The sequence below is a fragment of the Neopsephotus bourkii genome, unplaced genomic scaffold (assembly GCF_033783945.1).
Source record: "Neopsephotus bourkii isolate Nb327-2 ecotype Australia unplaced genomic scaffold, CSIRO-AGI_Nbou_v1 NB_1624, whole genome shotgun sequence".
NCBI lineage: Eukaryota > Metazoa > Chordata > Aves > Psittaciformes > Psittacidae > Neopsephotus > Neopsephotus bourkii.
In genome coordinates this window covers 12,158,183-12,183,350 of record NW_026902099.1, presented here as the reverse complement: position 1 = coordinate 12,183,350, position 25,168 = coordinate 12,158,183, and the positions used below count along the sequence as shown (strand labels likewise).

At 37.8% G+C, this 25,168-nt stretch overlaps 1 protein-coding gene across 2 annotated transcripts in view; it reads right to left on the bottom strand.

The window, feature by feature from the left end:
- Window positions 1-261: 261 nt before the first annotated feature.
- Window positions 262-25,168, bottom strand: part of DOCK4 (dedicator of cytokinesis 4) — a 249,616-nt gene continuing 224,709 nt past the window's right edge. Inside the window, exons 34-48 of one of the 2 annotated variants that reach the window (XM_061373098.1) lie at window positions 23,329-23,470; window positions 22,576-22,742; window positions 21,233-21,319; window positions 19,474-19,650; window positions 16,599-16,682; window positions 14,715-14,834; window positions 14,259-14,380; window positions 13,868-13,988; window positions 13,272-13,353; window positions 12,944-13,053; window positions 11,709-11,876; window positions 9,816-9,888; window positions 7,227-7,340; window positions 6,210-6,271; window positions 262-3,351 (exon numbers count right to left, since the gene is read on the bottom strand). In XM_061373098.1, the coding sequence (XP_061229082.1) occupies window positions 2,926-3,351; window positions 6,210-6,271; window positions 7,227-7,340; window positions 9,816-9,888; window positions 11,709-11,876; window positions 12,944-13,053; window positions 13,272-13,353; window positions 13,868-13,988; window positions 14,259-14,380; window positions 14,715-14,834; window positions 16,599-16,682; window positions 19,474-19,650; window positions 21,233-21,319; window positions 22,576-22,742; window positions 23,329-23,470 (2,055 nt within the window). In that variant the 3' untranslated portion in view covers window positions 262-2,925. The remainder of the gene's footprint in view (window positions 3,352-6,209; window positions 6,272-7,226; window positions 7,341-9,815; window positions 9,889-11,708; window positions 11,877-12,943; window positions 13,054-13,271; window positions 13,354-13,867; window positions 13,989-14,258; window positions 14,381-14,714; window positions 14,835-16,598; window positions 16,683-19,473; window positions 19,651-21,232; window positions 21,320-22,575; window positions 22,743-23,328; window positions 23,471-25,168) is intronic. The other variant, XM_061373099.1, reaches the window with a different exon arrangement.

Sequence of the window (25,168 nt, the reverse complement as noted above, 5' to 3'; positions counted from 1 at the left end):
ACTTGAGACATCATAATAATTGAGTTCACTCACACAACAAAGGGATTAGCCCATCATGAGAACCAGTCTAAATTGTACCACTTCAGTGCACCACCATCTCCAACGCAGCATTTGAATACAAGATCATCTCACATACGTCTATTTTGGCTAACATTCAAGCTATTGAGTAGTAACAGCAATTTGTTCTCACAGGTCCTCCTATACGAGCTTCTGAATTACTCACTGTCATTCAGAAAGTGATAAAACTACATTTATAATACATAAAATTCAAACAAGAACTTTATTTACATTAGGTGTTTATGTTTTCAAGCACTGGGTGCTAAAACATACATAACAAAATTTCATACTACATTTTTTTATAGGTAATCAGGTTGAAAAGCTGATCTACAGAATCAATTTGTCAAAACTGGCTAAGCAGAAAATGTGTCAGCTCAGTTTTAGAATACTCGGTCAATTTTACACAATCTGCTATCATTCAGAGTATTCCTGATGTCATGGTTATAAAAACAGCGCTCATGCAGGTTAATTTACAGTGAACTCTCCTAGTAAATTTTACATTCTTCACTTGTTCAGAAGAGCAGGTCAATACTTCCCACTTGTCTCACAAAGCAATTATGGATCCAAACAGGGAGAAAACTAGATCCACCTGGAGATTTTTTAACAGAAAGAAAACTGGATTTAGCAAGACAAGGAGTCAGAACTTTAATTCCGTGACAAACTGAATTGTAATCTCTCATTCTGTAGAAAACAAGTTGTACTGTAAAGACTAACCAAGTCTTTTTATGCCATATTAACATTATGCAGCAACCAATATGAGTGCCTAGGCAAACAGAAACTTTGTGAAACATTTTGCTGCAAAGCTGACTTCAGTAATGCACGCAAATGATAAAGTCATCAACTCTGCTCACTGCCTGAAAGAAAAGAAGATGGCTTCAGGAGCAAATAACACTGATTCATACTGTGCTCAAGCACTAGTCAACAAAACCTATTAAACTACATGGGTGAAAAAAATAAAATCAAAGCAGCTTTGTTATCTTACTTGTGACACCTTATTTAAATCTCAGGCATTACTTCTTTACATCGGCATAAATACGGAGCTTTCTACACCTTTTATGATGTGGTTACAGACACAAAAATGTTATAGTAGAAAGCAAGAGCTAGTTCAAAGAATTTCAGACTTTGAAATCAGAAAGATACAAAGCTAAAATGTGTATGTTCCTTTTCAAGTTATGAATACTTTCACTAAAACATAAATATTTTAACATATATTATTTTTTTCTGACATTCAAAATTGTAAAGTCAATATGGCAGAATTATTGTTAAAAGCACATATTTACAAATATTCTTTTTCCATACATAAAGTATTTGGCATAATTATAACAATCTTACTGCATACACAACTGTTTGCTTCTTTTTCACATAATGGTACACTCCTTATTAAAATTTACCAATTATGTACAAAAATACTTGAACATTTATTATAGAAAACCTCTATAACTACCGTCAGCAGCTTGTAACTGCTGAAGTTTTAATTGAGAGAATATAAAAAGTGGTCAGTTTCTTCCAGTTAAACTATCAACAAATCAAACACAGCTAAAATCAATATGAGCTTCCCAACAAAAGAGGGAGAATAGTTTTAACAGCATGATTTAAAATGCAGTTCACACATCTGATCCCAAGCACATTTAAACAGCCAGTAAAGAAAGAGGATACAAAAATACATACAGAAGGTGCCTTTTTTTTTTTCCCTTCCACATTCCTACGGCTTGGCATTAACTTTCCAGAGCTCTTCAGAAGCCAGTCACTAAAATACAACCTAAGGCCAAACACCATTCTCCTACAATAAAGATGATGGTGATGAACTCAAGCTAAAAAGTGAATCCAAACCCTGGCTCCATCAGTACGCACACATCCAAAGAGCTGTTCAGAATCCTTCCTAGGTTTTTACAGAATTATTAATGACCTTTGCAATTAGCTTTTGAAATTTATTGATCAACATTTCTATTTCTGAAAATTTGTTTGCTTAAAGTATTGCTTTGTTACTAGTCAGTACTGATTCTTGTATCAAGTTAAATGAACAATTCATTTGTACCTGTTCCATACACAGATTGCATTTTAGGGTGAACTTTCAAAAAACAGCAGAGAGCCTCCACTAACAAACTGCTAGCTTTAAAAAAATCCAAAACAAAACAACATCAAAACGTTAACTGGAAGAATAAAAGTAAATTGCACCTCAAAAAGAAAAGGATGCGCCAGGTACAATGATACACTAATGGCACCAAACCTCATCAGGATTCACCAGAATGGTGCTGTATGCTGAATGAAATGCAGGTATTTTACCATCTTAAAAAGAACATACGCGAAGTGCGTGTTTCAGAAATTCCAAACCACATTCTTACATCAGTTCTCTGCAGTATAACTTGCATTATATCTCCATATTTCTACAGACATTTGAAATGACCAACCTGTTCATCAGGTAAGAGAAACAACTTTCAGTCTACTTGCAGAAACATCCTAATCTACAGACTACTTTGTTAGAAATTGTGCATTTATTTCTAGTAGTATAGGTTCAGTCAGTATATTCTGCATTTTGTAAGAAGCATTTGGCTAACTCAGATGAGAGTTGCAGGGTTTTAGATTTAATTCTTTAAATAAAAATAAAGTACAAATAAAAGCAGTTATCAGTATTCACCACCAAATTAAAAAAAAAATCCTCTCATTCATGCTTCTTATAATAGCTGGCAACCTAAATTAGTAATTTCATTTCAAATGTGCAACACAATATTAATAAGCATTTCAAAATTACTCAAACAAAAAGGTGGGCGAAATATTAAAGTGCCTAACTAAATGCATTTTACCATTTTTAAAAAATATGATTTCTTAAACAGGAAAGGGTTGGTTGCAATTAAATACAAAAGTGGCTTCTCATAGCTGAGAGACTTTTCGGGGCAGAGGCCTGGGCCGGGGAACCTGCTCAGTCCTCCTGCTGCTGCTTTCCAGGTTGTTTGCCCGGACCAGCTGTGGCTTGGGTGGCAGTGCTGGGGGGTCCGTGGCAGGTGGGATGGAGAGGCTGTGAGGTAGAGGAACAGGGCGCTTCAGAGTCCGCTCGTACACGCTGTAAGGTGGCGGGGTTTTACTTTCTTTTCTCACAGGCTCTTCAGGGACGCTGTAGCTTGAGACAGTCACTGCTGGTTCGCTGCTTTGGCTTTCAAAGCCTGATGTCTCTGATGTGCTACATCGGCTCAGCGAAGAGATACCGCTGCTGTAACTCCCCGACAGCACCGGGGAGTTGGATATGAGCCCCGAGGAATGATACTCCACTGGAGATGGTGTGAACGATTGCACAGACCCCTGCTTGAAAGAAAGGGCAGAAGAATACTTTACCTGGAGCAAACAAGGGAGAGCGTTTCTGTGCTCAGATTGGAAACATACAGAGATACAGCACATGGATTCTGGGGCTTGATAAACATACATTTTGCATCCCTGTAATTAAGATCCAGTGAGAAAGCAATAAAAAGCTCATTTTCGGGTGCCCAGGTACCCCTTAAACTGTGCTCATGCCAGTAATTCATTTAAGTGAGATTAAAAAGCTGTGCTTAAATGTTATCTTACTATCAAAATACCTCGGAAAAATCTGGAAGCCTTTAAAACGAACACTCGATTTTCCTAGCTTGCAGTGAAATGCTGAACCCCGCGCCTGGCATACCTAGTGGTGTCCTGCCCCCTAATGCCAAAGCACAGGACATGCATCTCAGCCACTGTGCCTACTTCAGGCTGTTAAGTTCCAAATTCATTTTCAAAGCTTTTCCTCCCAGTTTTAGTGCACCGTCATGCAATGAAAATTGCATTTACATTGTGACATCATTTACGAGTGTGTCATTATACCAGTGTTAGATGTGAAGTGCAGAGCAGACGCCAAGCTGGGCGCCAGCCCATCCAGGTGCAGCAGCAGGAATGCAAAAGATGAAGCACTGCTGCTGCTGCAGATGGCGTTTTGAACCACAGTTGTTCCACCCTTCCTTTACCCATCTCGCAGGTGTTGCTTGGGCACACCATGCTGCTTGCACAAAATGGGGTCCAATGCAGGTTGCAAATGGCTGCACCAACAGCCTCACAGGTCTGGGGGGAACAGTGGGGGACACAGAGCTGAGGACCCAAGTGACAACAACAGTGCTGACAAAGAGTAAAAGGCAGAGATAGTAAAGCCCTACCCAAAAACACTGAGCAGTTCCATTCTAGTGAAGGAGCTTCAACTGAAAACTGTAAAAGGTTAGACCATACTTGGCAACTATAAAGTTTTTGCAACTTATCCAATTATGACTGGAGCCATCCAGAACAAGATAGACTTAACAGCCTCAGGCACAGGCTATAGAAGGGATAGTAATTTCTCACCCAATTCTTGTTAGACTAGTTGGCACTCAGCTGCTCAGCTTCAGGTGAAAGTGTGAGCCATGCAATAAAAGGTGGGGAGGAGAGGAAAAGGAGTGAGAAGGAGTGTGTAGAGCTGGCTGCACTGACTTTATGCTGTTGAGATAATTTTAGTTATCCGTCTAGGACTGGATCCACCGTGTACTGAAAGCAATGGAAAAAAAAATCTCATTTACATCAGTGGGTTTTGTACTAAGATGGCCTTTTCTGGCAGCACATAACAGTTGGAACAAAGGCTAAAAACTGAGCCCTGCATATGGCTAGGGAAAAGCAAAGCAAGTTTTATTTGAAGCTCAATACATGTTGAAGACATTTCAGACCTTGCGAGTCTGTTTAACTACTTGTTTCAGGTTTCACTCCTCTGCATATGAGGGGGCTGCAGCTGCACTCCTGCACCACACATGAACAGGGTCAAAGTTTTCAAATGAATGATGTAATTGGTTCAAGTTCCAAGAACTCTTGACACTTGGATTAAGTAACCATGGATAAGATTTAGGACCTTTGCTTTTGTCATTCAGAACAAGAGCAAATATGTGCAAACCCTGCCTTGTTCAATCTAGGAGCTGGGGTAAGCACATGGCTCCTGACAGCAGTGCAGACTGCTTGTACCAGTAGTAACAGTCTAGACACCGAACTGTCTGGAAATTCATGGATGCTCAAAGTGAGATCCAGGATCTCTCAGAAGTATTGTGGGCCAGTATTCCTCTGCCAGGTGGCAATCCAGGCGACTGCAAAATGCTTCAATTCTGTGTGGGCCTTTAGAAGAAAATGTTAGGACAATCTTCAAACACCCCTAAGAATCATCAGTACTGAGTCCATCCAGGAAAAAAAGTTACTCACCTTTTGCACCAGATGTAATCATAGAATGGTTTGGGTTGGAAAAGACCCCAAAGCTCATCCAGTTCCAAGTCCCCTGCCATGGGCAGGGACACTTTCCACTAGACCAGGCTGCTCAAAGCCCCATCCAACCTGACACTGAACACTGCCAGGGGTGGGGCAGCCACAGTTTCTCGGGCAACGTGTTGAGGTGTCTCGCCACCCTCACAGTAAAAAAAGTCTTCCTTATATCTATCATATCTTCTTTCAGTTTAAAGCCTTTAAGTCTTGTCCTGCCATTACATGCCATTGTAAAAAGCCCCTCCCCAGATTTCTTGTAGCTCTCCTTTAGGCATTGGAAGGCTGCTGTAAGGTCTCCCTGGAGCCTTCTCTTCTTCAGGCTGAATAAGCCCAACTCTCTAAGAGCCTCCCAGAGCACCTCTGGGAGAGGTGCTCCATCCCTCCAATCATCTTTGTGGCCCTTCTCTGGCCTTGCTCCAACAGGTCCATGTTCTTATGCTGGAGGCCCCAAAGCCCCTAATGTTTCGAAGAGCTTCCTAGCAAGCAGTTAATGTGAACCCTTGGATTGGTGCTCTCTTCAGCAGCTATACTATGATAGTAGGACTATGAGGCACTGATGGCCAGCACAATTGCTCTGTGTTGAACCTCAACCACTGTGCAGTCACAAGTGGGAATGTTACAGACTCATGGGATGGTGACCAGGAGAATGACTGAGGACTTGTGATTAGGGACCTCGAGGGGAAAAAAGAGTCATTTTGGGGTGTCACTTTCCTCCTCCTCAGGAGATATGTCTCTCTGCTTACTCATGTGAATGTTTTTTGTATAGGCATATGATAATAAAACAAAAAGTACATATTTAATATACATTATTTGGGATTATATTATGTGCCCCACAACACATAAAACCTGTCCCACAAAGGCAATTCACTGCAGTAATATGGTACCTTCATTGGTGATCTGCCAGCAGGAGAAGGGGAAACAGAGGCTATGTGTCTTGCTGGTGATGCTGCAAAGTCAGAAAGATTTCAGTGAACTTTTGGAATTACAATTTTCACTAAGAAATCTTTTTAAGTGGCTAGGAAATCATTCGATACACAAACATTATAACTGGTTCCCTCCAGGTATTTGCCGATGGCTGCAAATAGTTTTAGAGATTTTGTGTCTTTTACTTTGTTGTCAGGATTATGTTGCAATACAACTAATGAAGTATAAGAGATTTCTGCATCCATCTTTTCTGGCAAATTTTGTGTCACTAAATTGGTTTATATCCTATCAAAGGATAACAGAATTCAAAGTAAGTCAGTTTAACAACTCTTCCCCTCCTGTTTTTGTTATTCTCTTAAGAAATATATTAAGTATTTGCATGTCAAATAAGGAAAAAGACAATACATAATGTGCCTTTATAAAATATTTACCTGTAAATACACTGTAAACATGCCTGGACATCCTTTGAGGCATAAGTCTAAAACTCAAAAAGCATTTTCACTGTCTTGAGAATGATTACCTTTATAGTACCACTTAAGCTGCCTTTCCTTTAAATGGAAATTAATCTTTTGAAAGGCAAATTGGTTATTGTAACAGAGCTCATGTACTTCCATGATTGCTGTGCTTTTTCTGTCCAGTAAGATTCTTTGTGATTAATGATCATTTCTGACTGCTAACATCCAATTATCTTAAGACCAAAAGATTAAATTTGATCATCCTCCCTAGCAGTAGCATGAGCTGTCTGAAGCTACTCAGTCATTTAGTGAAGGGGCAGATTATTGGAAACAGAATATTACAGAGAACATTAATGAGATGAAAATACCTGCAGAGGCAGTACTACAGGCTTCTATGTAAGTAATCAAATAATAAATTAACCTGTCCAAGAAGTTAAATATTAATCACAGTGGAAAGAATATAAGCCCCCAAGTAAATAATTTTTTTTACTGGAGCTTAGCCTGAAATGTCCATTAACTCACCAGTCTGTGCAGGTCTTGGTGGTACAGGAGGAGATATGAGCTTTCCACTTTCTGATGTGTTTCTGGCTTCCTTCCCACTGTCCAGGCTCCAGCTGCTGGGTGTGCTGTTCACAGCTGGAAGAGAACGAAAAAGCTAGCTTATGCATCAACACATCCATATCTCTGACTGGCCTTTAGCCAGGAAGTGAAAACTACACAGACTGAAAACATTAAACAACTTAACCAGCATGCCTGAAAAGCTTTTATGATCACATCAGCATTCGAAAAGCTCTTAAATAATGTCTGTCAATCTCCTGGTTGCCTGATGTACACATCTGGCCCCCAGGTCAGTTTATGATTGTATAGCAGTTGGGACCATCAGCAAGAACAGCAGCTGAGAGAGCACTCTGGTGCACTGCAAAACCAGCCACAGAGGGAGATAAGCTTGAAACCTGTTAATGTAATCTGCTTATCTTTGCACCAGACTCCTGCTTAGAGGTTTCTAGACAGAGGGGAGCAGAGTACTCATAAACTGTTTCCATTAACTCAATTCATACACAGAAGGGACTAGAGAAAGGAACTTGCCAAATTCCAATCAACCTCCCTCAGAAGCTTTCCGTGCTAACAGTCTTTTGTTACCTGCATAGGCTACAAATTCATAATTTAAAGAAGGGCTCGAAATGAAGTGAGTAAAAATTGGGAGAAATGAAAGTGTCTGGTGGAAAAAAAAAAACAACAAAAAAGGACATTACTGTGGACTGAGTAAATCTATATACACTGTTTGTGTCCATGGTCAAGGATCTCTGCTCGATCATGTAAATAGACTACCACCGTTACACATGTAAAATTGGCTGTTGTCATGGAATTGGTAAATGTAACGCAAATACTTTAACCGTATGATCCTATAAGGTCTGAAACAGCTTCTGTAACTGGATTAACTTATGTTATCAAGGAGCCACCAATACTGGAAAGAAGTCAGATAGAAAGAGAGAGTATTTAATATAAACAGAACAAAAGCTAACTTCAATCTCACTATTCTTCTTGTATGTCCTGTAAAACAGTGGGGTAACATTGCTTCAAATCTTCCTTTTCCCCAGAAAAGAACCCACCAAACCTCTCCCACCTTCAAAGTCTTGAACCTCTTGTCTTGCCATGACAGTTTCCTTCTTGCTTGCTTATTTCATAGTTCTGAGTAGAAAACCACATGCAAGGATTCTGTGCTCATTTATAAAGATAAAGCAAAAAGGCAAAGTTTTGTTGCTATACTGATGGTATCAATTACTGTTATTACAGGAACATCAAGGGCTCTCAGAAGGACTGCGTTCCCATTATACAAGTATATACCAAACTTAATGCAAAAAGCACAGCACAAATATTTGTTTTGTATCTGTAACAATATTGTTACAGTATAATTGCACATTAGTTGATCCTGAGAACAGTGCACAAAATGATCTGCTTTCTGGAGGATCATTTTGCTCTTTTGTTGCCAAAATATGCAATACATTGCTTTTTTTATAGTAGGCTGTCACCTAGCAGTATGGTTTTGCCCTCATACTGAAAATGACTTGGCACCAGATGTAGGTACTTCAAGTGCCTGAGTCTCTTGAGAAGTCAAATTTTTCTTATAAGTCATCCAAGCAGTCAGTTCTTTGGACTGCTAAAGTCTCCAGGACAGAATATTTGATTTTAATAATTCTGTAATTTACTTGGCTGCATAGGCCAGTGGAAAAGTTTTGCCATTTCCATGTTGAATTATTTCATGTTTTTTCAGCCCTGTGAAGAATTCCACAGTTCAGCTTTCATAAAAACTGGGATACAAAAATACTTATAAAAATCAGCTCCTGTTGATGAAAATCTGATTCCTGTTCAGTTCTTGTTACAGTGGGTTCTTAACATATCTCTTTTCAATACATGTGTTTACTGTATCCTTCATTTAGGGCACCACAAAGGGCAGCACATAATGAAATGATAGAGCATATTATACATGTGGAATGCACAATGAAATCATGGCACAATAACTGTGCCAACAATATTATATTTCCCCATGTGCAGAATTATGAAAGGCAGTATTTTGTCTATGGAAATTCACAGGTTTCTCGTTTACTCTAATTAATAAGAAACCCAGACCCCAACAAACCACAAATTGATAATTTCTTTTCCATCAAAGTGTAACCAAAAGCACAGTGATTTGTATTTGGTAAAGAGGACCAGCAGATGCCAAACTCTGGGACTATATCCATCTCCTTGGCTTCTCTCTGCCCCAGTCTCCAGAAGTTAATCTCCAGAGTTCATCACCCCATGTCTCTCTTGAGAAGCAGAAAGAACGATTCTCATGCAGCCTGCTGCTACTTGCTGCTCCACCACCCCTTCCTGCAAGCTTCTGGGCCCCTGTGAGTGCAACACTCAGTTCAAACAAACACTATATTCCCTCCTTTCTGGCAAAGTGTTTTGAAACTTCAGAGTGTTAGTGTAATTTTAGTTAAATTAGAATGTTTTAAAACTTGAAGATAACAGTATGCATTCGAAAAAATTATCATTCCACAGGAATATGACAGATTAATTACATTTTCATTGCTTCCAAGATTGGTATGGTACAGCATTTCCACTCACCTTTGTCAGGGCCAGGCAGATTGGAATCACTTCGTGGCAAAGCACCATCTCCAATATGATTAAATAGTATTCTCTGTAATTTAAGAACAGCATGGTTTATGCATAGCTGCTGTTGCATTTCAGTAGCCTTTATGAAAACAAATATCTTAGTGATATTATCCCCATAAGATAACTCCTGACCTACACAGGTCAGGAGGTGGTGGTAAACATCACCTAAGCACGTAAATAGTTTAATAAAAATATGAACATAAAATAGGGAGTAGACTAGTTTTCTGAACACACTGGAATCAGAGAGAGAATTATTATGTATTAAGTTCTGACAGTTTCCAGCTCCCTAAAAAACAAAATAAGTCTCGTTCCTCAAGTGGTACCTTGGTAGATTATTAAACAAGTGCATGGATAGATTTGCAATAACTTCATTGCAGAATCAGATCTTCCCCCAACCCAATTTTTTTCCTTAAAGCAAGGTCAGAGAAGCCATGAGATTCAAATCAAATCCTATTCCTAAACGTTGCAATGTTAGAAGACCATGCCGAGTCAGCGAGGTACTACACTGTGGTTCCAACAAGACGGCAGACCCAGCTGCAAAGTAATCTTCATTGATCTAACATGTTGCAGCTCTGTTACAAAGCAATGAACAAATATTTGGCCAATTTAACTTGACTTTAAACATCACATAGAGGAAATGCTTTATTAGACTGAGCTACACTAGGTTTGTCTATCTATATATGTCTATCTATGCTGTGCTAAAGTCATAATGGAACAGGTAACAGCTGTTTTCCTGAAGTTACCATTAAGCTGAGGAGGCATAACTACACGTATACGCTAATGTGACAGAAAATGTCATCATATGTTCCTGCCTGGTCTGGATTGAATGTTCACTGCCTAGCAAGTCTGCAGTGCACTAGGATCTGGTGGGCAAGAGTTGAGTCCATTTTCTGTCATGAAGGTAAAGAGCAAAGCCTGAAAAAGCAACTGAAACTGAAGGAGATAAAGAGACGAGGCTGAATGAGATACAGAGAAATGAAGACATACTAAAATAATTAAATGCAAACCCGTATGGAAGAACAAGAGGAATCACAGGATGTTTAATGACGCACAAAAAAAACCCCAAAAATGTGAAACCCACCCAAAAGGCTCCATTAGAAAGAAGAATAGTGAAAAAAACTGAGGACGCTTGTTGACCAGTCAATGATAGCAGGCATTCCTCTTCAGAGTATGGGAGGAGTTACACACTATATAGTCACTCAGCCAGAGATCAAAAAGCAAGCACAAATGGACGTTAACTGAAAACAGTTGAACACAGATAACCTTGAGCATCAATTTCAGTGAGGGAAGCAGATGCAGTACTGCTGTGGTCTTGTTTTCATAAGTCCATCAAACTTCCTTAAATGAAGTAGCTATGGCCTGAAAAGACTTGACTTGGACTTGAAGTGCAGGAATTTGCCTCTGTATCTCATCTTTCCCAGTTGAAAAACTATTGTGAATATTGCATTCATTAAGCTGTAACAAATATGTTCATAAATGGGTGGTCCCTTCCTCATTAACTTAATGTGAAGCTCCAACAAGGACTGTTGAAATAACCTGGCATTAGGATAAAAATAGAAATGATAAGGAATAGTTTTGGCATTTAGATTCTAATGAGAGTTGCAGGTACCTCCTTACTATCATCCTGAGGATTTCTTTTCCCCTTCTTAATGAGAAGGCAGAGAATCAGAATCTTGTTTCTCATCAGCCCATTTTTACTGCTCAGGATAGAGACAGAGCACCAGAGAAAGAAACTGCACCTTCCCCAGAAAGATACATCCTCATTTATGGTTATGAGGGAGGAAAGAAACTGTCAGACCTTTGAGACATACTTCACTGCACAAGCAAGTCAGTTTTTCTACTTACCCTGTCTTGGGACACTGAGGGTAGAGACAGATTGGGAGATTTTCCTGCTGGGCGAGTCTCAGAGAGAGCAGAGACTGGGCCTACGAGCTCCTCAGCCTCCCTTATGGAATCACGGGTACAGTGTGGGACAGAAGTCACATTCCATTTGGCAAAGCAAGAGTTTGCAGTCTGGGAGCAAAAACGGGATAATTTTTTTCTTTGCACCAAACTGTAAAACCGCTTTAAAGAACATCTGCTCTTTCCTGTATGTTGGAAACTGAGAAAGTGCCCAGCAGATACATCAGCAAGTAGTTCCCAAGAAATGCCCTTAAGTCTGGCTAAGCTTCGGTATTACTTCTTAAACCCTCATGTAACTGCATGAGGACTTAAACAGAAAAGAGGAAAAAATTAAATCAAGAGCTAATTCAATAACCAAAGAAGCAAGGGACAAGAATACAACTAAAGAGAAACCAACAAATTATTTCTAAAAGAAAAGATGCTGGACTGCCAAGCTGTTATTTTCTTTTTATCAGAGGTAAAACTTATGGTGGAAATGCAAGTGTTGAGAGGGGGGTCTTTCACACTGTGCTTATGTTCTTGTCTTTCTCAGCTTCAGCAAGAGGCGCATTGTGTGATGGCTGGGATTAAACAGCAACTGTGTTAAAGGAAAGCACTTTAGGCAAGTAGGTCCATTAAGAAGAAAAGATGAAAAAAAATTCAAAGTTGACCAGCTCACCACGCTCATTTTGCCTTTCAGGTAAGTCAAAAGATATGAATTTCATTTAAGGTAAGAACTCAACTCATTCTTCTCTCTGGAGTAACAAAAACTCTTATCTTCTTTTTCTGAAACTACACTGAAAAATAGGAATTGCCACATGTGGTGGGTTATTATCTCCGAGTGGCTAAGATTAGCTATTTCAGAAGAAATAAACGGGAGGTCAACAGGGACAACTGCTGTGATAAGTTTTTCTTTCTTCTTCCTTAGACTGAACAAACACTGCAATTTCACACAAGCAGGCTGTGTCATCACCAAGTCTTTGGGTCTCTCTCACTGTAGAGCAAATATAAACAACTATATCTAAACCTAGACATAGCAAGCAGAAATGTGAATAGAATACATGGTACTTGATCACATCTCCTTCTTGTAAAATATTTTAGAGTATTTTCTTATAAAAACAACAACAACAAAACAGCTTGGAAATTAACAGCAGTGAAGCAGGCATTGAATCTGTGAGGACTCCCCACAAGCTTCCTACCTGTGAAGTTTCCAGAGGAATAGGGTAGATGGCACTGCAGGGCCTTTCTCTGGGAGACAGGCAAGAGTTTTCTCGGGAATGCTTATGTTTGTCAGACAAAAGAGGAGAGGCTAGAATAGAAATATGTCAAGTGATTAAATTCATTCAGTGAACCTCAAACATTTCAAGTCTATGTTTATGACAAAGGAATACTTTGTCCTCAATAATTCATATTCCTCAAACAACTGGCTGAATTTTGACATCTCACCAGTGACAGCATGCTGATATTCAGCTGTGTAATGTATCAAGAATCATTTAACATGGTTTACCACAGGAGGTAAGTACTGACCTCTGGCACTGGATGGAGCTGAACTGGTCACATTAGGAGAAGCAGAATGAGCAGAACTCAGACTTGAGGTAGACGGACTAGGCTGCATATAGAAGAGATGCTGCTGTTATATCACATTACATTTATTGATTTGGAAAACAGAAAATTATATTTTTCACTAGAACAAAGAACTTGTAATTTGTTAGACTAGTTTGTCAGTATTTCAAAATAGCAAACCAGTATAAAGAGCATTAATGTAACTTACAAAGATGTAGTAAAATATCAAATAAATGGAAGTGTAACTAATATATTAAAATCTTTACATCACAACTGTGTCAACTAGACAGAAAAGTCTATGGAAGGTCAGATGACTTTGCAGAATAGTGCATTGCTGCTTTTTACTTTCATAAAAAAAATCCATGCTCCAAGTTGAAGAAACAATTACATAAAAAATGTTCTTTGTAAATTAAGGATGTTAACAGCCTGTTGAAAGACTTTTTTATAAAGAAGTATCAGCATTAACTTTGAGATTTCTGAACAAAATAACAAGCATTAATTTAGTAAATAACCTTGCAAGGAAAATTCTGTTCAGCTTGAAGTATAACAAAAACGTGTACCTGCATGTTAAATACTTCATCAGAGCTTTCCGACTGCCCAGTGATATTGCTGACTTCAGCAGAAGCTTGGGATGAGAGTGATGAGGACGAATACCTATTGACAGCTGGGTAACTCAAGGGACTATTATAAGAGTAATGAAATACAAAATGGTTAACTGTAGTTGCCAATCATATTTTTAATGTGAAAACAGCACATATTTTTAATCTCTACAGTTTAATTTGGATTTATTGGGGGTGGGGAAGGAGAGGAGGAGAGAGTATATATATCAGCTATTCATGACTGAAGATATCACATGCAGACCATGCAAGGAAACATGCACACAATAGAAGACTTTTATGGGTCATCTTCCATGAGTAACAAAATCTGTCAGTTTCTAGGACTTTAACTTACCTGCGTCGTGGTATTACCCTGGCACCATCAGGGCTCATAGAAACAGGTATGGAATTTCGGCATACGCGAGGACTTCCATTTGGGAAATGAACTGGGCTAGCTTGTACACAGGCAGAAAATTCCTGGCAATTTGTAAAAAGATTAACATGAACATAATACCATTAAGACATATATAATCATTTGACTAGTCATAGCTGCATTTGGATCAGCTTCATCATTACTAAGAAAACTATTTTAACTTTTTGCTGATGATATATTCCCATTAGTAGAATGGGACTACTGGTCTTGGAACTGTAGGGAAAGTTTGTTATCTTTCCCCTTTATTGTACTATAAGAATGCTAGATGTAATGTGGAGAAACAACCAAAAGATGTCACTATTTGTTGCTCAGGAAAAATAAACACCCCTTACTGCAGCAAAACTGTCTCCTGGTTTATCAGTGCACCTGCTTACCTACCTGTATTCCCAAACTTGACTTCATCACAAAAAACTGATCCACCAGCTTTTTGTGCAATGGCCTCATGTCCTGTGGCACCACCTTCTCGTGCACTGCCAAGCCAAATTCTAGAATCTGGGCCTGCAAAAAAGAAAGAAGGAAAGAGAGGAACAATATTTTAGATACATTTTCTTTAAGCTTTGCTCATCAATTAAGATACTGATCAAAAAAACCCCAACAAAATGCATGTTGTATTAAAAGTATCTATCTAAATCCCTGGCAGACCTGTAATCAAACAAGGCCTAAGACCAACCAATCAATACACAAGAGGATTTATGCCTCTTCCCATTTTACTATTCAAACTTTCCCAAAGATCTGGCCTCTGCAAATTGAACTCTAATATAAGATCCATTATTGATAACTTAGTGAAAAGCTGGCTACATGGCAATTTTACAAAGGGGCAGGTCTAAATCCTAAATAAAAGCCATTTTCTACAAGAACAGTTATAAAAAGTAGGAAACAATAGCAATGGCCACACCCACCAGAGACCTCCTAATGTATTTTCAATGAAGTCCATGGTTCCCTATCCTATTCCAACTCCCCAGAGACCCCTGAAAGTGGTGGCTTTATGTATATTCTTGACACAAGCATGACAGGTTTCAGAATAACATTGCTAAAACTAACCTTGCTTGAATTTGGTCACAGGCATTTAAAATAGTCACTTGGTTACATGACACATCAGTTACTCAAATTGAAAAACAAAATAGCTACACTATACTGTAATATCTTTGGATGAGAGCTACTGGCTGACATTTTCAGGCAGGCTGCGAGCTAGCACAAGGCTGTACAACATCACTGACCCAAGGTCAGGCCTGCAGCACATCCATCCGTCTGCGCACACAGCCCTTCTGAATGCTCGCGTTTTCTGCTAAACCATCTGTATGTGCCAGACAGGGTTTAACTGCTATCGTGTTTTATCATAGCAAGTTATTCACTCCAGTTTTAAATTGTAAGGGTTACTGAGATTAACTACAGTTTGAAAAAACAAAACTGCAATGTAAATTACTATATATTATCTAAATGAAATTAAAGAGAGCTCAGTGAACCTATTCTGATTTATACCGTCTGAGGATCTGTGCTTCAGTTGATCTGACCAAACATTAACACAACACTAACGAAAAATGCGATCTCCATTTTGCCAAATTCCAATACTCTGACCTCTTTATTCCAAGCTAGCAATAAAGTTTGAAATTTCAACATGTCGCATAGAACAAAGATAGGTAAATGTCAGTTAAAAAAAGCCAAAATGAAAGCTGAAATACTAAGAGCACTTGATCAAAGAAATTTTTTTTGTGCATTTCCAAATGGACACACCTCATATTTGAGGCTGGTAGGTCATTTTCTTATAAATATATGAAGAAATAATACAAAAACATGTAATAGATAGAACACTCAGCTGTTTAATCACTTGGTGTAATAACATTTTTCATGTTAGTTTGCTCTTATGCTAAACCTTGAAGTTAAAGTATTTGTTCTGTAGTATTGGTAAAATGCATCATACAAATATCTGCTGAAGCCATCAAATGTTTCAGTGACATAATGTTTATTCTGTAGTAGTGGTAAGATATGTTGTGCAAATGAACATCACAAGACAAAAATTTGCCCCTTGTTCAACCTTTAATTTAGAATGAAGTGATTAAGATGATGAAAAGAACTAGGGAAAAAATATTAACATGACCTAGAAACCTGCTTGTACAGGAAGTTACTGTCTACTTGGAATCTAATCCAGAAGACACTGGATACCTCTGGGCAATCATTAACCTCTGAAACGTTGTATTTTATTTTGGGACACTTTCAGCTAGAACAGCTGAGTAGGCCACTTACTCAGTCTTTTCCCCACTTTACCTGCTCAAGCATTAGTTCTCTCAAGCGTGTGATCTTCTCTCCATCCTCTGGATGGTTCAAGATGTATTCTTTGACGAAGAATGCCTAAGCAGAATAAAACCACAAAGTAACTTAATATGAGTAAAACCACATCACTTAGGGGTTTTAAACAAGTTTCTAGATTATATCTTCAGGAAAAAAAAAGAAGTTTTCAAGAACTCACAGTTCTTGTCATTGATGTCAAAAAGCCACACATTTCACTCAGAGCATATGACCAACATCCAAGTGTGTTTGTGAGCTTATATGACTTTCCAACCCACCTCCAGTGCTTGAATTATACCAGCTAGGTACCCCAAAGTCATTTTACCCACCAGCAATTGCCTGAATATAGCACTCCCCTGTATGTTCACAATCACATCTTTCTTTACATGGCAAACATCCTATCCTCCAAGGGGATTATATTGAGTTTACAACAGTTCTCAATACTTTGTGGAGAAAATGCACAGCTGCTCATTTGAGAGATTTCTAGACCTTCTCAAAAATGCATGTGTCACAAGAAGTGTCTGTAGGCACACCTATACACACTCATGGTTCCCTATCCATAGAGTTAAGAGGATAATAGTGGTTGTTCTGTGCTGTGTTTTCCTTTTTTCACCTGCCTTTACATTTCCCTCATATGCTTTTCACAAGGTTCTCCATCCAACTTTAGCTGCTAGAATCTTGCTGTGCAGAATTATTTGCGAATACGGGAGCAGTGAAGCTAGAAATAAGTGTACCCCTTTTCTGATTCAGTTCCAAAATTTCATGCTGTGACAACCCATAACAAGGAAGTGCTGAGGCCTATCTAGAAAATGAATACTGATACTGTAATGAAGATTTATTTCACTTGCCTCTTTCAGTACAGATGAATAGATTATAAGAATTCATGTTTAAGTTGTTAAAAGGAGCCCTCTGATACTTGCTAAAATCCCAAATCCCAAACTTCTGCCAGCTGATGGGTTTTTTTTTCCCCTCAGCTACAAGCTTAATATTCTTTCAGCATCAAGCAGGTGGTGTCCCAGTGGTTTTGGGCTGAGACTTATACAGAACTGTATTAAGAGTCAAAGATCTAACTTCAAACAAAATCACCAGTTCTTTAGAAAGAAAAAAAAATAAATCAGAATTTGACTAAATCCAAGAACATCCTTGGGACCAGTGGTTTCCAATAATTCATTATAAAAATGCTTCTACTCTTCTAGCACATGTAAAGGAGCTAAAAGAAATGTGAGAGTACAAAGCACAGTTTGAGAGGTGTTAGAGGGCACAAAACACACTATGCTTTCCTAGCAGCATATAGAAAAATGAAAATCAGTGTTTCAGTCTACAGTCACTTATTAGCACACATGAATGAAGGTGCTTCATAATAAGTATTACTTTTGTAGATTTTCTGGAACCTGTTCCTGTGTTGAAACCAGCGAAAAGTGTAGCTTTAGCACCTGTAATATTAGCCAAAGTGCTGAAAATTAGAGATAGCCACTTTTTATCCCATTAGGAAGAATCAAGAAGGCAGCAGCAGGCCAAAGGACATTATTTGCTGGCTATTATCACTTCTAAAAGTTTGGAAGTTGCTTGAAGGGAAGGAAGATACCTGTAAAGACATGGTCATGCTTACCTCAAGACTGACTGAGTTTTGAGCTTTATATAGGGCAGAAGGCAAAAGCAAGTGAAACAGGCAGAGAAAAGCCTTTACAGACAAGAGGAAAAGAAGGTGGAAGACATAGCAAAACAGCAGGAAGATACATAAACACTGAGAAAAAAGGACATGCGAAGAGAATGGAGGTGAAACAGAAAAAAATACCCAAACAAATCTCACAATTATATTTTTACAACACAAGTGTTGAAAAGCCTTATTTTAGATATACAGCAAGAGGGAGGGAACAGAAGGGAATTGAAACATGAAGACTGTTTAGGAAATCAAGAATTGCAGCTAAGAACAATGCTAACAAAGCAGCAAACCAGAACCTTTGATATGCTCATGAAGAACAGAAAGCTAGGCGAAGACACTGAGCTAGCTCTGGCACTGCTAATTCAAACCAGACAGTTCTGACATGATTGTATTTCTCAAGGGACTCCCTTTATGGTGCTTTACTATGCTAAACAGTTGTGTTGTTGTTTAAAGGCAGCTTTACATCAAATGTAGTATTGCTCTGCTTTAGTCTCACAATTTTCATAAGATTGCAGTTTTCATGACAGATTCTAACGCTATAGTGGACTCAATTTCTTGTTTAATTTAGTTTAATCTAGATGCAGCTTTATCCAATTTGACACTGTTGAGTGCACACCAAATCTTGCAGCCTTTGAGAGAAGTGTTCAGAATATTATTGAACTTTTCATTTTCAATGGAAAACGAACAACCAGCAGACTCAAGTATTTTCTAAGACTTTTAGGGGAAAAAGGAAGATCTAGGTTACCCTGCTCTTGCAGGGGGGTTGGGCTAGATGATTTTTTGAGGTCTTTTCCAACCCTTGGGATTCTGGGATTCTGTGATCCAGCTGGGCTGCAAAATCTTTTCTTTCTTTTAACTGAGGTTTCAAAACTGCACAGAACTTTGCAGGAATACAGCATCCCAAATATTTAAGGTTCTCCTAAGGTGGGTCAGTGATTATAATAACGAGGAACAACTTCTGGGAAAAAATCCAGGGCTAGACATTTCTTAATTAGATGTATTATTACTAGATTTCTCTGAAAATAGCTTAAAAACTTAGAGAACAATAATAAATAACTAAAATTATTATTGATATAATAGTTTCTGGCCTGAACTTATACAGAGGAGTTATATCTGTACAGAGGAAAAAAAAAGTAAGAAACTGTCTTATGATAGATTTTTTTTTTAATAAACATAAAATTAATTGCTTACCTCTTGGTATCTAGCAACTCCACCATTAACTGCTGCATCAATGACCCCATTTAGACACATTGTGAGAGGGTTAATGTTTTGCATCTGTCGAGTTTGACATTGACTAATCAATGTTCTCAGCTGCTGGTTCTTATTTTCTAGGACTTCAATAGCATTCTCAAGGGGACTCATTTCCACCTGAAAGGGGATGAGGAACATGGCAAACACAATCTTCAGTTGAAAGATGAAATATATTAAAGGTAATTTTTGATTTCTTGAAAGGAAACAATCTTATTCTCTGTTCTAGAGTAACAGGACAGAAAAATTTCTTCTCAGGTAGGCTACACTCTCTGGGCATAAAAAGAATTAATTTTATAATGTAATCAAGGATCAAAATAAAAAACTGTCCCTCTCCTGCAGATTCATTATCTGACCTTGAGAAATTACTCAGCAAAACACTTCAGCCTGTGGTGGAACTCTTGGAATTCAGGGCTAAACTATCCTCAGTAACTTCACCTAAATCAGACTTGAGGTCAGGGAGAGCTTCACCACGGTTAAGGGCACAGAGCAGAACTTAAGTATGGGTGAGCTGTGAAGTCAACAAGACATTATGGGTGAGATGTTTGAATGTAAGCTTTGATCTAACACGACAATCAAGTTATAGTCAAAGGCAGTCCTTGAGTGCAATGTGCTTTTCTCACAGGTAGCATTCAACTGCAACCAGCAGAGTACAGGCCTGCAGTTGCTATAATTTATCAAATTATACAAGCACAAATCTAATTAATGATTTAATACATGCCCAAGAAAAATTATTATGGTTAACTTTCAGAAATAGTGACTATAATGGTAACATGATAGTAAGATGAGGATCTTTATGTTGGGGGGGTCATATTAACCTAGGAAGGGCTTAGTAGAAGTCAGCTAACAAAATTTCCCATGTCACATGATTTTGCTTATTAAAATTAAATTTCATTTTTTTATTTTCTACAGGAGATTACCAGGATGGTGAACAAATCTCATTTAGTTCCTATTTTAAAAGAAAAAAACAATATCTGTAGAGAAAAACAGTTGTACAGTTGCATCCCTATATTTTATGGGACTATTTTAAGACTGGCTTTGACAGGAAGGAAAATAGTTACAGCTGTTATACTCCTCTACTCAACCAGTGACCAATTATTTAGAGATTGTTATAGGAGGAGCACTCCTTCAAACACATCTGAAATGTATTTGGGGATTTTCTAAGAAATGTAATAACAAGAAAGAAGAAGGAATTACAATGTGTTGGTAACAGATTGCTACATAAGACCCTATTCCTACAGGTTCTGCGTAGGCGTGCTTCCCTTCCCATGCTGAGAACTGGGGACTTCAACAGAGTTCTAGGCAGGCACATGGCATTTATTATGGTACAGGAACTTGGAAAATGTTTACTTTTTAAGAATATGGAAAGATGTGTTAAGCTATAGATATTCTAGTATTAGATGTTACATCGGGCTGAGTTTTAAGTAAGTTTTTTGACATTAGGAGTTGCCTTTGCCCATTACTGTTCTCAACATTTTTCCTCAGCTGTTTAAATGACTCCTAAGTGTGCTTCTTAATAATATTCAAGATAAGAGAAACTAGCCAACACAAAATACTTTGTAAATAATTTTGCCATAGCCAGCTAGAAATTCTGCTCAAAGAAATGAGATATGGGTAACAAGTCTTAAAGTAGTTCATCAAATAGCATGATTAAGGAAGTAAACCAATCCATAATATGTATTGGCAACAATCTTATACTCACTACTTCACGTTTTTCCACTTCAAACCAACGAGATATTCCGGGTAAACTCTGCACCAAGATCAGTGTGGTTCTCTCCACCCATAGACTCTACAATATACAAAATCAGTTTATTTCCATAATTTTCCTCTATGTTTTTCTTAATCATTCCCACTTTTCATTATGAATACCTTCATTTAAATAATAGTATACATTAAACAAAAGTATTAACCTGCAATTTTCTACTGAAATGTCTATTCCAGAAGCCTATGACATTCACTTTTCTCCTTACTTTTTACTACTAAGCAGTAATTTCTGCTTATTCTTTGCTCTTAAACATGGTAATATTCTATGTTATATGTGGCCCTCTAATGTCCAAAGGTCACTCACAACTAAATTAGCATTTTAGTATTTTCTCTCTGAGGTAACATCTGAGAAGAGGAAGAGTTCATGGGCAGGACAACTTACAGATCACAAAGTGACCAGCTCTCCTCTATGAAGTCCTACCTGAGATTCTGCAATGCACAGCTGATGGGGTACTCGAATGTAATACTGTTAAACACTTTATGCAAGAGGTTTGTAAAATGAGAAATCAACATATAGGATACTGCTTACACAAAATATAAGCTGTACAATTAAAATTAAGCCCTAAGCTTTTATTAGAGGACAACAATGACTTAATTTAGCTGATTTATTATCCTCACAGTTCTTTAACTTTGTAACAAAATTATTACAGGATAATTCTCTCTCTGTGTCTGACTACTAGACTATGTTCTGCACCAGAATGTGTTTCTGTTGGGTCAGAAATAAAATTACACCAGAAGAATGTGAGGTGAATTTTCAGTGTCATATTTTTATTAGGAGGAATAGAAGTCATTTACATATTACAGGAGGAACTACTGTTCTTCCCTGAGATAATCTCTAAGTTCATAGGTAGTTTTTTGTCTTAATAGGAACAGAACATTATGTTGCAGTTCATCAAAATTGTCTCTCCCTTGTTTTAAAGAAAGAAAACTTTTCGCAATCCTTTCATAACCCAGACTATCTACTTAACAGTGTTTTCCCATTTGCCTTATAAATTTCTCTGGAGGCTACTCTGCTGTTTCCGGTTCTGCCTTCTATATACCACTGATGGAAAAACCAATGGATAATTGTTCTATGTTATTTCCACATACAACAAGACCTTCCAATCTACTATATGTTTTTCACATTATTTTAATTAAAATGAGAAGTGAAATAGTCAAACCTGAGCTACTATCTCCTCTAGAGAATTTGTTATACCACACAGAGTTGAATAACACAACTATCGTTGATGTTACAAAAAAATCCAAAGGTCCAGTAGCTTGGGAGAGCGCCTGGTACCTTACCTTGAATTCATTTTCCTTGTCCTTGGTCCCTTTGTGAAATGGCCTGTCATATCGGAATCTCCAGATGTGATTTACTTTATAAAAGCTCTTGATGTTGTTGGGAATACCATCTCTCTGCAGGACTTCCTGGTTTTCTGGAATTGGTGTCACAGCATAAATCTGCAAATCTGTATATAAAGAGTCAAGGCTATCCCCACGTCATTCAAATTAGCAAAGCATACTGACTCTTGAGGCATGACAGAAGAAAAACTCCTTAAAAAGTGTGTATCGTGACTATTAATGGCTTGGGAAAGCAACATAGGATATTTTTTGATGATTTGGAATGTCTTTGTGCCGTTTTGTTGAAACTTCCTATTTATTTTTGAAATAGAGTTACAGAATAGTACATGGAGTAAAGGGTTTAATTAAATATATTCTTACACACAATAAGCCATGAAATGGTGACATGTTGTACTACAAGAATGTGAATTACTCTAACTTGAACTGATATACCATTATCACAGTGGTGATAGTTCTACAAGTATTTTTGGCTAAAGTAAGAATTTTAATAATGTGTAAAGAAATTTTTAAATAAACCCAACAATTATAAAAAAAAAACTTCCAAACATAATAGTGACTGGGACAAACTGCATGGGAATTCTCACCTACCATTTATTTCAGTGGAGGCACATTGTGATTGGAATTGGCTACCTACATTTTTAAAAAGCATAAAATAGGTAACTGCAGTGTATAGGTTTGTGATTATGTGGATACACTGTGCTTCTGCCTGAAAAATGGTCTCATCTGGCTGATTAGCATGTTGCATAGCAATGGCATGTGGGAACTCATTCAACATTCGCTGCTGGAAGGCCTCCAGCCTTTCATAGTCATGTCCTCGGCAAACAAATTCCTTATTCTGAGCAGAAGAAGAAAAAAACAAAACACAAGAGCAAGTTACATGAAAATAATTGGGTATCATTAGATAGGTCCAAACACACACTCTTCAATATAGACTTCCTGTGCAATTTTTACATCATTTTAAGAAGGAAAGTAGAAGAAACAAAAGGCAAGAATAAAAGACGTTACTTAGAAGGAAATTCTACCATAAAAGGTATGTTTTATTACAAAGTCTGGAATGGTTACACTTAAAGCTTTAATAAAAATGCCCACTATGAAGCTGCACCATTATTTTCTTGCAAATATGTAACAAAAATACTGATACAACACATATCCTACATTAAACAGGACATGCCTGAATTTGGAGCACCTGTTGAAACTACTCACTGACCATGGTGGCTGAGGACTTCCTGGAGCTCTGGACAGCACTTTTTGGTTTGATTCTGCTTGCACACACGTTCAAAATAAGGAAATATCTTAACCATTTTTCTAAAAACACTAGTAAATGAATTTCATTTTAAAATCTATATTAGAACATTTCAAAAAGTCATTACTCATTTATTCTTCTTGAAGCAGGTTTAGATAGAAAGAGTTGTCCTTATGTCAATAACAGAGACATAAAGCACTGAATTCTGATAGCCTGGACTTTCATGGGAATTGCTAAAAGAAATCAACTGCAATAGTATTACTGCAACTACAACTTAAAATGTGAAAGCTTTATTCTGAAGCTTTATTCTTTATTCATTCTACAGCAAAGACAGCCAGATTAGAAACTGCTTTGCCAGAAAAAACTTAAATCAAACATACAAAGCTTTGAGGTATTCCTCATTGGTGCTGTGAGCATAACTCTGTGCTATGTACATTTAACTTGGAAAAGGCATAAATACTTCCTGGGCAGATGCATAAGCAGTGAAAGACCTACAGATCTCAAAGTACTGCACTATCATGCAACTTCTTCCAGTAGTTTTACTTCATCAGCTGATGTTTAGTAATCTAAGCATTAAATCTTTTCCAATTAACATTTTTAAATTGGTTTATACAGATGTTCTATTCAAACGACTACTAGGTCATATCAAAAACTACGTACCTATCAGACTGCTTTTGTGGACCACTTTTGAAGAGAGGATTTTCCTCTTGTATCTACTGTTTGGAATTTGTCATTTCCCCCACCACAAAGTCAAAGAAAAATCAGACTTTTTAGGCCTCCACCACGCAGAGGAGGTTTCTCCATCACTTATTTGTATTACCATAGGAAGAGGAGCTTGGATTATGGTTGCAGCGGCTCCGTGAATCGGCTGGATTATGTTATCTTTCCAAGGTGACAGTCAATGCAGCTAACCACTGCAGACTGTGGAAGAGGGGAACAGTATAAAGACAACTAACATTTTCAAGGGCACTTCAGGATCCAAGATTAATGTTCAAGAGTAACTTAATGTATCTTGTCAGCTTTAGTACATTGATAATTAATGAAACTCAGCATGTTGAATTTCTAAGTAATTTCAATAAAAATGGAACTTTGTAATGTAATTACTTAAATGCTAAATTACTGACTGTCCGACTGCCAAGGGATACCTCTTCTGAGAGCACTCTGAATAGCTGACAGCATAAACCAAACAGATTAAAGGGAACAAACTACCATGGAAAGATGCTGGTCAGTGGAATAGTATAGGTGCATGGTTTACAACATAAACATGGTAATTTAAGCTTATGTGGGATT